Here is a 13568-nt window from a genome sequence, read left to right as displayed (position 1 = left end):
AGACTAAAGCGATACCAGACACCTTTCACCGTGGATGTGTAGATTAAGCACCGGGACGGTGCTTCTACCGCTGGGGGTGACGCTACGGAACAGCTGCCACAGTGAGGCTGCACTGAGGAGGAAGAAGACGACGTGGGCCCGCTTGATATAGCGTCACTATTTTGGCCTTCCGTTAGCTTCCCTGTAAATAAATTGTATATAGTATTGGGCTCCAGCTAGACATAACAATATATTGTGAATTTCATCGAAAGCTGCACCTGGTGGAGCCTCAAATACGGTAAGGTACTCGTGCACATACCTGAAAATAAATGAAATACAGAGAATTCAGTGAGAAGTGGCCTGCGGAAAAAAAAATATATATAAAGACATAATTGGGATGGAGGATATGATTAGTTCTGTTCTGACCAGATGTAAGACCACAAAAATAATTTGTGTCTGTTTATATTCTTGCCCTTAGTATATTTGATAGATTTAAGAGCTCTTCAATATACTACACAATATTCTAATACAATAGCACTCTGTTGCTGCTAACTTAGCATGAGATAGATATTTTAAACAAGCTTTTGTAAAGAAGGGAAAGCTGGACTTGGTGGTATACTGGTTGGTGAGCAGTGCATCAACAGACATCATATCGAACTCTGCAAAATCTTGCCATCTTGTGATGACAGTGGTGCTGGCCCTGATGTTGAGCTATTGCATGACTGTTGCTAGGGTTATTATTTGGGGTGTTTGAATACAGTTGATTTTTGCATTCTGTTTGGCTGTCAATATTTCCTAGTGTCAGGACTCGCAAGAGTAGCCCTCAAGTATTAAGATAAGAACAGTGCGAGAAACAGGGACAAACGAAGAAAAGTGCTGTGTGTGTCTTTGTTTGTCTCTTTTTCTTACACTGTTCTTATTTTAAGCATGAACTGCCAACATGCCGAAGTCTCTACCGTTCATAGTCTCAAGTATTGCTTTGTTCTTTACCCGGGGCGACAATCTCTGGACTTTTTCTATGAAACCTTTGTTGAAGCGAAATTGCACTTGCCACAAGCTCAGTTGCCCCATTAATCTTTATGCATCAGCTTCTATTTGACACTGATAGGGAACAAGGGAATTTCATTGAACCGTTAATTTTGCAGAGATTTGACTGTATATCATTTTGTTTAGTTTAATTTTTTAAGCATACCAATTGATTTCAAGTTAATGAGCTGTGCTTCCCTGTGATTTGTGTGCCCATGTGCAGGTGTGATGGCAGAAGCTGTCGGTCAAGCGGCAGCTGAAGAGCTTTGTCAAGAACTCAAACAGAATGTTTGTGCTGATAAACACCTCCAAGATCAGGTATGGCATGTTTCTTGTGATTACAGAGGCGACAGTAGCACGATGGGCACAGTGTGACAATGTTACTGGCTCCAGTGACAAGAGTTAAAAGAAGAGTGGAAAATGAATTATATCATTAAAATAACATGACCACAGTATGCACAGTTATAGGGAAATTGAGGTGTGCCATTTGAGTACCTGCAGGAAAACTCTGTGCTTGTGTACCCATCAGAAAAATGAAGTGAATGAGAAACTTGTAGTAATCAATTGTTCAATCACAGGATGACGTACAATCAGTTATTTCACCTCTCGCAAAAATAGACATGCATTGCCGTATCATTTGTTTGCTAGGTGTGTCGACGCCACCGGTGTAGATGTGGTCTGGCAAATGAAGGATTGCACGCGTGCACAGTGCGGTGAGAGAACAGGCCAGGCAGAAAGTTGGACAGGAACTGATTTTAATATTTGTATTTTCATTTATTTATACATACTGTGGGCTCAATGAGGCTATTGCAAGAGTGGAATGAACAACAAACATACAAACATTTATAAACAAGCTTGTGTGAATTCTTTCAATGATAGTGAATGGATTGTCCCGGTAATTAATTCCAGACTTCAATTGTTGACGGAAAAAGAACTGTTTAAAGGAATCAGTGCGGGCAAAAAAGGTTGAGATATTTAGAGCATGGCGACTCCTCATACATGAGGGTTTGGAAAAAAGTCAAGTAGTTATTTACAGAGGAGAGGCGAATTGATTAACGTGGGAAGGAATTTTAGGCATTCAAATTTGCGACACTCTGCAAGAGGAGTGAGACCAAGTCTTGTATACATTGGGCCAGTGACGTCACGCGAGATTGGTTACTTAGACACTGCACGTGCACTGTACCATGTTTAAAAAAAGGGGGTGGGACCCCTTCACCCAGAGATCCGCCACCCACATTAGTGCCTTCTTATAAACAAAGTAGCTGCCAGCCTCTGGAAGAGCCACATGGGTATGCATTTCACAGTAGCACATAGAGAAATAAGATGTGAGATGGAAATAAATTTTTGTCACCCCCGTAACTCACAGTGGTGCGAGCACATGCGGCTGTGAGCATGCGACAGTAAAAACTAGATGAAGCCAGCTACCATGGTGGCAGCTACTATGCATAGTATGAGTTCTGGGAAAGCCGTGAGGTGGCAGCACTATAATAAACTGCTTGAAACTCATGTACGGCATCCCCAGAAATGCAAGGCGACACTTAATATTCTCAAAGGGCACGCATTGAAATGTGTGGTCGCCGCTATTCATGCATATACATCTTTGACCATTTGGGAGGGTGGAGACCATCAAAAGGTCCTGAAACTTGAGCCTTGGTTCGTGCACACGCTTCTGTTGAACACCATTGCATGCCACAGAGTTGTACATCTTGAGACCTTGTCTGGTATCGACGCTGATTTTGCCCTGTGATCGCTCTGCATTTTCTTTATAGTTTTTCATTTTCATTACCGCACCTCCGATCTCATTTGGAGGCGGGGCTCGTCCACATAAGCGAAAGCCTATCCTCCTCAGTTTCATACATAGGCAACGCTGCGGAAGCTTAGCCTCCTATATGGAAGGCTGTGGGTCACAGAAGACTCACCCGGCATGTATCCCAGTGAAGTTATTTTTTATCTGCAGTTCCTTCTATGGATTAACTAGTGCTTCATACAATGCAGCTTGTTGACACAAGTCAAATTACGCATGCATTTCTTGTGCATCTTTGTGCTTACAGTGTGTGGCGTGGCTGATTTTTCAGACATGCATGAAAATCTGGACACCTTTGCAGCGTCGCTACATGCCCCATAAAGCCAATGTATAAGGACGTCAGAAATTTAGGACGCTCAGACCCTTTGCTGTCCAATTTTTTCTTACTTTTTGCCGGGGCCGCAGAACAAAAACGGCATTAACGCCAGCACTGCCGCCATTTGGATTATCTTGCCGCCTAAAACAAGCGCTTTCGCATGCTAATCCACTGGCAGCCCTTGTTAGGCCTAGCTGCTAGGGTGTCACGTTTTTCATTTGAAAAATTCGCCGCTGTCGGCAATGGCACCGGCTTGGCCGTCGTCATTTTTGCCGATGACGTTGTAGCACAGAAAGAAAGGCAAGCGTTGCACAATGTCGGTTCCCAAAAGTCAGCTTTGCCACAGTATAGTTATGCTATGCGGTCAAGCACATGCAGTGTACAGCGGTGAAGCATACCAAGAGTGCAGAAAGTCGCGGGACATAAAATGCTTTCTTTAAGATGGTGGTCCCACTCCAGCGGCATGCGCTCCACATTTTAGTCATAGTTGCGGATGCACTGTGCTGTCTGTGCTTATTGGATGGATGTGAATTATATTGCATTAGAAATCTTCCTTTCTGCACTTTACAATGACGCCTAGTATTATTGCCTGTCCTGAACTGCTACCTGACGACAATCAAGAGTGTGAGCAAAAAACAGTGTTTTAGCTGTACTAGCCTCCGTTGCGCTGCATTTCCAGTAAAACTGCTCAACATAAGAAAATGAAGTTTTCTGTGCCTTTAGGGCTGGCCCCTCACCAGACTCCATAGCAAATTTTGGTTATGCGCTCGAAGTTGTGTGTCCTCTAGGGAGCATTCTGCCACAAAAATTTTTCAAATTGGCTATTAATAGCCAAGATAGAAATATTTCAATGCCGCGAGCCCATGATTTTAGGAGGTAAGCTCCACTGCCAAGCAAGACACTCTCTCCACTCGCCCCGTCTAGCTTCCACAAGCAAAAATCATGATCATAAGCATGATCTTGTGCTGGAACATGGTAGAAAATGGCATAGTTTCAGTACCTGTGCACGTAACTGCATGACCGTGGGAACAAGCAGACTAAGTGGAAGTACATCTCTCTTGCTTTGATACGAAGTAAAACAAAAAACACGCAGACATTCTCTTTTTGTTTTATTATTTATCTAAACTTCAATTCGTCAATTCAAGCAACAGATCACACAAATAACAGATGTTGCCTTGAATAATTCTTGAAGTCTCGTGTCACCCCAAGCGACGTCACACTGCGGTCACGAATACGTACTAGGCGCAAGGACATGAGTATGTCACCGTCCGGCTTGGAGCGCAGTCGCCTTGAAGGAAAGGGAAAACAGCGTTCAGATAGAAATTTCAGACATTTCCGCGGCGCGTAGCACTGTAATTTTTTGCAAACACGATTGTTACCACTCATTGTATGCTCTGAGCTTGTCAACTCAGTATGGCCCGACCTCGTAAGGGGAACTTTAAATGAAATTATATACAAGGCTTCTATAAAGAGATATTGCATTTCAAATGATTAGAAATTCATATAGGCCCCAATGAAAATGGACAAACAAAAGTTTGTGCATGAATATCTCTTTTCCTTTTCAATGCAGAACAACAATATTTCGTGATTTTCTAGGCTACAGTGCATTTACCATCTCTGCGAAGTTGTTTTTTTTTTCTGATGAACAGTTCATGAGTCATTATTACTTCAAATTGGCAATTCATGGCTATACTCGGTCACGCCTTACCGAAGAAGAGGCAGCACTATTCGAGCTGGAACTCTGCAATTTTCGATAAACAAGCAAGAAGCCCTTCTCTGCAATTCTATGAAGAGAAAAGGTCTTATGATGATTAAGGAATCTACAAGGAAGCAGTGAATTTCGCTAATTTTTCCGCTGGCCAGGTCTGTTCAAATTGACATTCTTTTTCATGTACTATCAGCGTCAAATGGAGCATAAGTGAAGGTATAGTGTGCGCCATCCAGTCATCGCCATTGATAGGCGCACACATCCTCAGCGTAGCGCCCCGGGTTTTTTTATTACCTTTTCACCATGTTTCATCCCAACCAGACAGGCTTCCGTCAAACACTGAACTTTAAGGACTTGACATATGCAAATATTCACTCACCGCACCCTATGACATTGAGTTTGTAGAGTATAGCCTCTTGGGAGATGTTATTGAAAGCCCTCTTGAGGTTGAGGGCAAGAATTTCGTGTTCGCTACCCTTACGTATGCTGCATAAGTGTTCTTCTTTCGGAAGAAGAAAGGTGTCCGGTGTGGACAGTCCTGCCCTGAAACCTAGCTAGCATGGTAGGTGGAAAAAGGTGACAGAATTCAATGTAATTTTGAAGGTGGTTCTGTATGACTCATTCATACTGTTTGCCTATGCAAGAGGTGAGCGAGATGGGACACAAGGCCTCAATTGCTGGGGTTTTTACTGGCTTAGGGATAGTTACGATATTTACTTTCTTTTGCTTTAGAGGTATGTGAGCCTTTTCCCAGCAGTTTTGGTTGAGGTAGTCTGTAATATAGTCCAGAATATCGTCACTTAGGTTCCTAATCATTGCGTTTGTAATTTTATCAGGCCCCGGTTCCATATTTCTTTTTGCTGCTTGTGCGGTGGCAAAAACGTCTGCTTTGGCGAGTGGAGCATCCAGTTCTAGGTTGGGTGCTCCACTATACTGAGTGTTACAACGTGGGTGAGCTTGATATCCTATATAGCATGTGACTAAGGCTTGTATCAGCTCTTGGTGTGAACCCAGGAACTCGTTTGCTATTCTTTGTAGTGCTTATGTCATATCAATTTTGGATTTGTCGGATTCCAGCATGTTACACAGGACTGTCCACGATTGTGCTGTGCCTAAAGCGTCTTGTAAAGAGCTACAGAAATGTACCCCTCCTTCGGTAGCTAGCTGGGCTGCATAAGCATTGGCTTTATCTGAGAGGGCCGCTATACTGCGTAGCAAGGTGTGGCTGAAACATTGTTTTTTTTCCACCATCTCAGCAAGCTTTTACGGCTCTCCCACAAATGGAGTAGGTGGTGGTCTACTGCTGGTGTTTTCACTGTGTGCACGAGCATTTTTGAATTTTGCTCGTGGGCCTCTTTTATGTGTCGAGTCTATTCCTCGACATTGCTCGGAATGTGGTCAGGTAGGAGGTGGGAAAGAAGGCAACCCACTCCGTTAGGATGGTGTGACCTACTAGTCTATGGAGCTTTGGAGATGATATGGCTACGCTGAAGCTATGATGATCGCTTCCCAAGTTCTCTTCTAGGTTGGTCCAAGTTAGTCGTTTAATGTTGTAAGTGAAGGTGAGATCTGAAAATGTGTCCCTACCTATAATGTTACCCAAGTGTGTGGGTGCTGTCGGTAGGGTAACTAATTGTAGTCTTAGCTTCTCCACCAAGTTGAGGAGGTCGTCTCCTTTAGGCGAGTGCCTATGATAGCCCCACATGGTGTGGGGAGCGTTCAAACCTCCGACCACCACTAGTTGGTGTTTGGTGCCCGCAATAACTTTAGCAAAAGTTAGGAGGGTAGTAAAGTCTTCATGTTTGTCTTCTGGAGGACTGCACAGGTTTAGGACGACTGTATGGGCTTTGCCCCTTTTCTGGGGCGTAACCACAATTGTTTGGTGATTAGCTTCTATGCGGTTATAAAAATAATGGGCAGTGGCAGTTATAGTTTAGATACTGGCATTGCAACACGACGGTATTTTGCATTGAACAGTGTATAATAACCCAATAGTTTTGCCGGGCGGGGGCCCACTTTTTGTAAGCACATTATATCTGGTGGGCTTAGGGAATATTTTGTAAATTATTGGAGGGCTGCTGCTCGTTACCACTCATTTCCACAATTCAACTGCCAAATCTGCAAAGTTGTTCTGAAGAATTTGGCCTAGTTGCCGTCATCCACGCTCTCTGTGTCGGTGATATCTGTAGCGTTCACAGTGTGGCGGTAGGCCGGAGCTCTGTGGTTGAACCTGCATCCGTGCACTTACAAGCATCACGTCTTGCAGTCAAATAAGTTTCCTTGAGCCTAGATATTTGCTGTTGGATTTCTTGTTGCATTTGCTGCATCTGTTGCACTGTGGGGGTGTTGTGGGCTGTGGTGCGTAGGGTTAGCTGCTTCTTCCTGCTTACTAAGCCTAGCACTGAGAGCACTAAATTGTTGTTGCAAAGTGTTGTTGGTTTCTCTGAGCTGTCTATCCTCGGCTATGATTTTCTGGTACTCTGGCTGTTCTGTAACAGGATCAGCGGGAGATACAACTCGCGCCCAGCTCACCTGTTGGGTGTTGTGTGGCACTGGAGGCTTCTTCGCTCGGATCTTCGGTTTCTTCGGCTGCTGCTGCGGCTCCAGGGCTCTGGTCTTAGAAGCGGACCGCGACTCCGTCGACGTCTCACGTTTCGAGCTGAACCACCTACATCCTTGCTTTCACTGGAGTGCTTAGTCTTTGCAACTTGGTCTTGGTTGTGCAGGAACAACCGGTTTCTTGGCTGTAAGCTTGAGGCGACGTTTACATTCCTTGGTGCCAGTAGCGTGGGCTTCTCCACAGGCGGCGCATTTCAAGGTGCAGTCGTGCCCTTCCGTTCTGTTTTGGGCACGTGTGGCAGACCACTATGTTAGGGGTGGGGCACACATCAGAGTGGTGGCCGGTGCGGTAGCATACTCGGCATACCTGTGTCGTTGCCTTGTAGCGGTAACAGGGCATCTCTCCTCCCTAGTAGTAAACATATTTGGGTGTTTACTCACTGCTGAAGGTATGTACCGCGGTCTTGGTGTCACCCAGCATCCGAGCCGGAAGAATCTCTACCCCTTGAGTACGTAAACACAAGTGGGCCATCAAATTTTCGGTGGGTGTCTTGGGGTGGATTCCATGAATTACATCGCATGAGTCTCCGTCCGGAGCTTCCATGTACGCATTCACCTGGTATAGTGTTCCGTTAATGTGGAGGTCGATCTAGCACCTCATCTGGTCAGTGACTTGCTGGGGAGGTATAGAAACAAGTATGATGTTGGAGCCTGGTCTAAGCCTGACCAGGAATTGTCTGTCCTGGACTTGGCCTTGACAGGCTATCACCATGGCTTTGGACATTTGGTGGTTATATAGTCAAGTTTTTGACAATAAGTCCCTTGAAAGGTTGAAGCACGATCTTAAAATCATTCTTGGGGAGTGGTAGCAACCGGCAACCTTCTAGCGTAGTCCTGGTGCTTGCGAAGTATTCGGCTACTGTTGTTTGGCGGATGGTTGAATAGTGGTCCCAGCTGCGGTCACCGCTTCTCGGCTCGTCAACTTCTTCTGTCGTCGAGTCAGGTTCATTTGTTAGTTGAGGTACGGGTCGGTCAATGCTGACATGGCGTGGTCACATTCTGGCTGGTCAAAGCAAATTCCAAGGCCTGTGTCTCTTGGAATTCCATCGAAGTGGGCATGGTACACAGTGTAGTACTCGTAGAGGGCAGGTTCAGGCTCCGGTGAAGCCCACTAGTCGGCTGGGAGGCCGCCATATGGCTGCCCATAAGGCTGCTGAAGCGACTGTGTCAGGCTTAGTTATATCTCGCCTAACCTCATCTAAGTGCTTTCAGAGCTCAATGCGCCTTGTCCAAATGATGCGAGCAGCATATACTGCGCTTGTACTTGAAATGGGGATAGAAATGTATTCCAAGCTCTCTACACTTTCCGATTCTAATCAGGATCCATGTGTTTTGCTCTTCAATCTTTAACACTTTAAAGCTGCAGCTTGTCATGTTTCTGAATCAGTAACATTCATCAGTGCGATAACTATCCCATTGTTAATTTTCTGCCTAATTACTCACAGGTGTGCTTAGTTGCGAAAGATTTGTTCTTGCTGCATACAGGGGCTTGGAATGCAGATGTTCTGTACTCTGTGATAGTTTGTAGCAATGACATATTATCATTAGTAACTCGCTTAATCTGTGGGCCATCACAATACATTTAGCTTCTAACATTCGTGCATGGTTGGTGTAGTTGCCCTCACTCATGCTTTGGCACATTAATTCCAGAGTACGCCCATTCACTTAATCCTGATGCGTTGGTGATGGAGTGGGCGTACGTTCGGGTGAGAGTTGTGGTGGATGTGTTTAGACAACGTGCGAGTAACTTGCTATGCTAGGAAGCAGCGCAGCTCTCTCTCTGTGTAACGAGCATGTACTCAATCTTGCCGAAATTCCATGGTTGAAGTTCTCTCTTACGAGGTTAGCTATACATGGCTGGCAGATGAGGGAATTTTTTATCCTTGAGGAAAGCCACACATTGTGAACGGCTGACAGCACAGGCATTCCGGTCCTTATGTAGTAGCAATGCATAAACTTGGCCATGCAGATTCATTCCATGCCTTAATAGGCCAGTCACTACTTTTCCAGCCAACTACGGCACATGTCTACCCTCTGCTGTTCCACATATTGCAGTACGAGTGGAGTACAGTGCGTTGGCGAACACACAGTCATATTTACGACATCTGATCGCACAGTAGCAAGGCAGAAGTGAAAATGGTTTTGTATTGTGTGCTTTCACTGAGGCAATGTGCGGCATGCCACCGTTAGCGCCATCTTATTCCTCTAGAGAAAACTCCTCCGCAAAAAGGGCCTTTAATGTGAGCCTGTCAGCATTAAATAACCTGGTTTAAGCGGGCACTCTTTTCTGTGCCTGTCAATCTTTTCCTCTTTATAGTTCACATTCTAAATGTCAATAAAATATTTTAATTTGAATAACATACTGTCCAAAAACTGTGTGCTATCAATCAGGTCAGGTCCTGTAATGCTCTGGTCAAAGAGAAATGCTGTTTTTGTAGTCTGATTGAGCAATTTTTCTACAAGATATAGTTTGGGAAATGCACCCCGTACTTTTCTCCACATATTCAGTGATTAGCACCTTGATAATAGCAAGAAGAGTCTTGGAGCCATTTAGACAGCCTTCTTCAGCTAGTATTGTAGTCCACACTAGTTACTGATAAAGGGCAGTGTTTCTGGACAAATAAAAGCAGACAAGCTAAATTATGTTGTAAGTAGACAGTCTTTCAGTTGCGCATGCATTCACTGACGTTGGTATTGTGACCAACTCTTTATAGAAAAAAAAAATCAACACCCAAGCACTCCATGCGGATGACTAACCAGCGAAGCAGAAATGCGTGGCCCCAGTGTTTATCACTGGGTTAATCCCGACAGTTCATTAGATGACTGCTTGGTAGGCTGCTGGATCCTTGGTATGCAGTTGCTGCTTACACTCGGCTGCACGAGCGAGTTTTTGGGCCCGGGCTGCAGCATCGGCATGGCATAGACAAGCTCATTCCCGGTTGTGCTTGCAGTATTGCTGATCGAAAGCTGCCTGCTCCTTAGGAGTATGTATGATGTGTGGCCTACCCATTTTGGAGTTGGAGAAACTGCTGCGCTCACGCTTGGCTGTGATGGAGAGCAACAACGTCACTACTGGCGCAGCCGATCGCGCACCTCTCTTCTGTTTTTTTTTCCATGCGCATGGGGTTGTGCCAAACGCAGTGTACAGGTGACAGATGGACGGACGGACAAATCGGCTAGCCATATACAACTTTCCTCTAAAAATGAAAGCAGCACCAGTGTTTCTATGGGTGCTGCTCGTGCACAATATATTAGGGAGGTTATAGCATTTGTAATGACCTGTGGCAGTTGAAATAGCAGTGCATGAAGGTAAATGCCCTTGCAGTGGGTACCACAATTGGTGGAATTATGTGCAACATGCTTCAAATGGGTTCAAAGTGAACCCCAACAAAAGTTCTTGCATTCTTTTCACCAGGAAAAAAGGGCTTTCTGCAGATCCCACTGTTGAAATATATGGGCAACGAATACCCATAAACAAGGAACACAAATTCCTAGGTGTTGTACTTGACTCCAGGCTTACATTCATCCCACACATAAAATATCTTAAAGCAAAATGTCTTAAAACAATGAACTTACTTAAAATCCTATCCCACGCAACATGGGGTAGCGACAGAAAGTGTTTATTTAATCTTTACAGGAGCCTAGTTCGATCACGACTGGACTATGGTGCCGTGGTTTATCACTCTGCCGCCCCGAGCGCTCTAAAAATGTTAGCCCCCGTCCACCACCTGGGTATCTGCCTGGCCACTGGCATCTAAATTTAGACCAAGCCCTGTCGAAAGCCTATACGTAGAGTCAGATGAGTTGTCACTCCATTTTCAGAGAACATACATCAGCTTCACCTACTTTCTTTAAGTGCACTCTAATAAGGAACATCCGTGTTTGACGACAGTAAACGTCTTGACGTGTGAAACACTTTTCCCTAACAGACCCTCTATGAGACTTCCTTTGTCACTGCGTGTAAGAGAACTTAGTGAAGAAATGGATGTCCCCATACTCGAACATCGCCTAATGGCCTCAGCTAATCTATTATCGTCCTGGGAGTGGCAGGTGACGGAATGTGACGTATCCTTTTTAGAGGTCTCGAAGCATGCTCCTGAGCTTGAAATTGCTATGCATTTTCGTGGGCTTCAATTGAAGTACTCCTGCTCCGAATTTTACACAGACTCATCAAAATCACATGCTGGCGTATCTTACACTGCTGTTGGTCCCTCTTTTACTCAATCTGACGTGTTGAACCCCCTAAAAAGTATCTTCACTGCAGAAGTCTATGCAATACTGTGTGCAGTAAAACATATAAAGAAACTGAAACTTGACAAAGCAATCATATTCTCAGACTCTTTAAGTCTTGTATAAGCACTCACTTTTTCACAAAAGCATACGAATCCTGTCTTCAATGAACTCTACTCATACTTATGTAAGATCTACTTATCACATAGACATGTAGTAATATGCTGGGTTCTTGGCCATAGAGGAATTGAGGGAAATGTGCTTGCTGACGAGATGGCCAAATCAATGCTATCACAGGGTATTCATTCTGTTGCAGTCCCTGCCACAGACATGAAGCCTTTCCTCAGAAACGAACTGCGAAGCCACTCGCAACACTTGTGGGATGCAGAAACGAATAATAAGCTTCACCTAATTAAGCCTAAGTTAGGTTTCTGGTACCCAACAACGAAAACACGAAGAACAGACGTCCTGTTCACTAGACTAAGAATAGGACATGCATTCGGTACTCATAATTTTCTCCTGACTGGTAACGAGCCTCCAACCTGTGGTAGATGCGGCGACAGGCTTTCCATCCTCCACGCCTTCCTGGAGTGCCGGGAAGCCGAAAGAGACAGGAGGAAACATTTTCCTTTTGCATACAGCCATCAGCCATACAGCCATCAGCCATCACGTCTAATAATACTGAAAGATATCTGTAGCGGCTCCACAGCCCCCGTAGTCCTCATAAAGAAAGCAACAAAATCCCAATAAAGAAAGGCGTCAGGCAGGGAGATACGATCTCTCCGATACTATTCACAGCGTGTTTACAGGAGGTATTCAGAGACCTGGATTGAGAAGAATTGGGGATAAGAGTTAATGGAAAATACCTTAGTAACTTGTGATTCGCTGAGGATATTGCCTTGCTGAGTAACTCAGGGGACCAACTGCAATGCATGCTCACTGACCTGGCGAGGCAAAGCCGAAGGGTGGGTCTAAAAATTAATCTGCAGAAAACTAAAGTAATGTTTAACAGTCTCGGAAGAGAACAGCAGTTTACGATAGGTAGTGAGGCACTGGAAGTGGTAAGGGTAAGGGTACATCTACTTAGGACAGGCAGTGACTGCTGTAAGAGTCAAGGAGGACGTCGGTATGAAAAACTTGGGAGTTTATTTACATTATTTACAGTGAGAGTCAATTAACCGTCTTAAAATCATTACGGGCCGGCAGCAACTCTTACGCTGCGGCCCGTGGCAAGAAGCTCGAAAGAGATGAATCAAGGAATGCTCTAGGAATGCTCTACTGCTGCTCCCGGTCTGCGTCTTTTAAGCCCTTCGGTGTCTCGAAGACACGTCACGTTCGGCCAATGGGAGAGCCCGCTCAGGTGATGCCATTTTCGGCCAATCGGTGAGCCTGCTCAGGTGTCATTTTCGGCCAATGGTAGGCGCCCGTGCTATGGAGTCACACCCGGCGAAGAGAGTCGCTGCTTGGTCTCCCTGCGGTCTTGCCCTGCTGACTTGCAATGCGCCGTCACTATAGATGGATGGGGGCGACGCCGCCAAGTTTTTACGGCGTGTTACAGCCGTCTTGCTTCGGGATCCACTTTACCCGCAACAGTCCCAGGCTTTTGCTTCACTTTCGGGAAGAGCCGAGCAGTGAATAGCTCCACTGGCGGCACACGAAGTGGGGGCCGCCAACTTGTTTGCACGTGCCGCGCCTCAGGAATGTGGTATCCGTGCTTCTGCGCTCCCTAATTAGCTGTGGTGCGATTCGATGTGGTCTGGGGAACTCGAAGTAGGCTCAGGAAACGGTCCTGTATCTAACACTACGGATCCCGATCATGAGACTGAAATAATCAGAAAAATAAGAATGGGCTGGGGTGCGTTTGGCAGGCATTCTCAGATCATAAA

The 13568-nt window shown here is 45.3% G+C and overlaps 1 protein-coding gene across 5 annotated transcripts in view; it reads left to right on the top strand.

Moving 5' to 3' along the window:
* Rtca (RNA 3'-terminal phosphate cyclase) overlaps positions 1 to 13568 on the top strand; it is a 129565-nt gene that overhangs the window by 113643 nt on the left and 2354 nt on the right. For all 5 annotated transcript variants that reach the window (XM_065441049.2, XM_065441047.2, XM_065441046.2 and 2 more), the window contains one exon: positions 1229 to 1323. In XM_065441049.2, coding sequence (XP_065297121.1) covers positions 1229 to 1323 — 95 coding nt within the window. The remainder of the gene's footprint in view (positions 1 to 1228; positions 1324 to 13568) is intronic.

This window comes from Dermacentor albipictus, chromosome 9 (genome assembly GCF_038994185.2).
Source record: "Dermacentor albipictus isolate Rhodes 1998 colony chromosome 9, USDA_Dalb.pri_finalv2, whole genome shotgun sequence".
Lineage (NCBI taxonomy): Eukaryota > Metazoa > Arthropoda > Arachnida > Ixodida > Ixodidae > Dermacentor > Dermacentor albipictus.
Note: the sequence above shows the minus strand (reverse complement) of the source record. Positions and strands in the feature narration are given on the sequence as shown.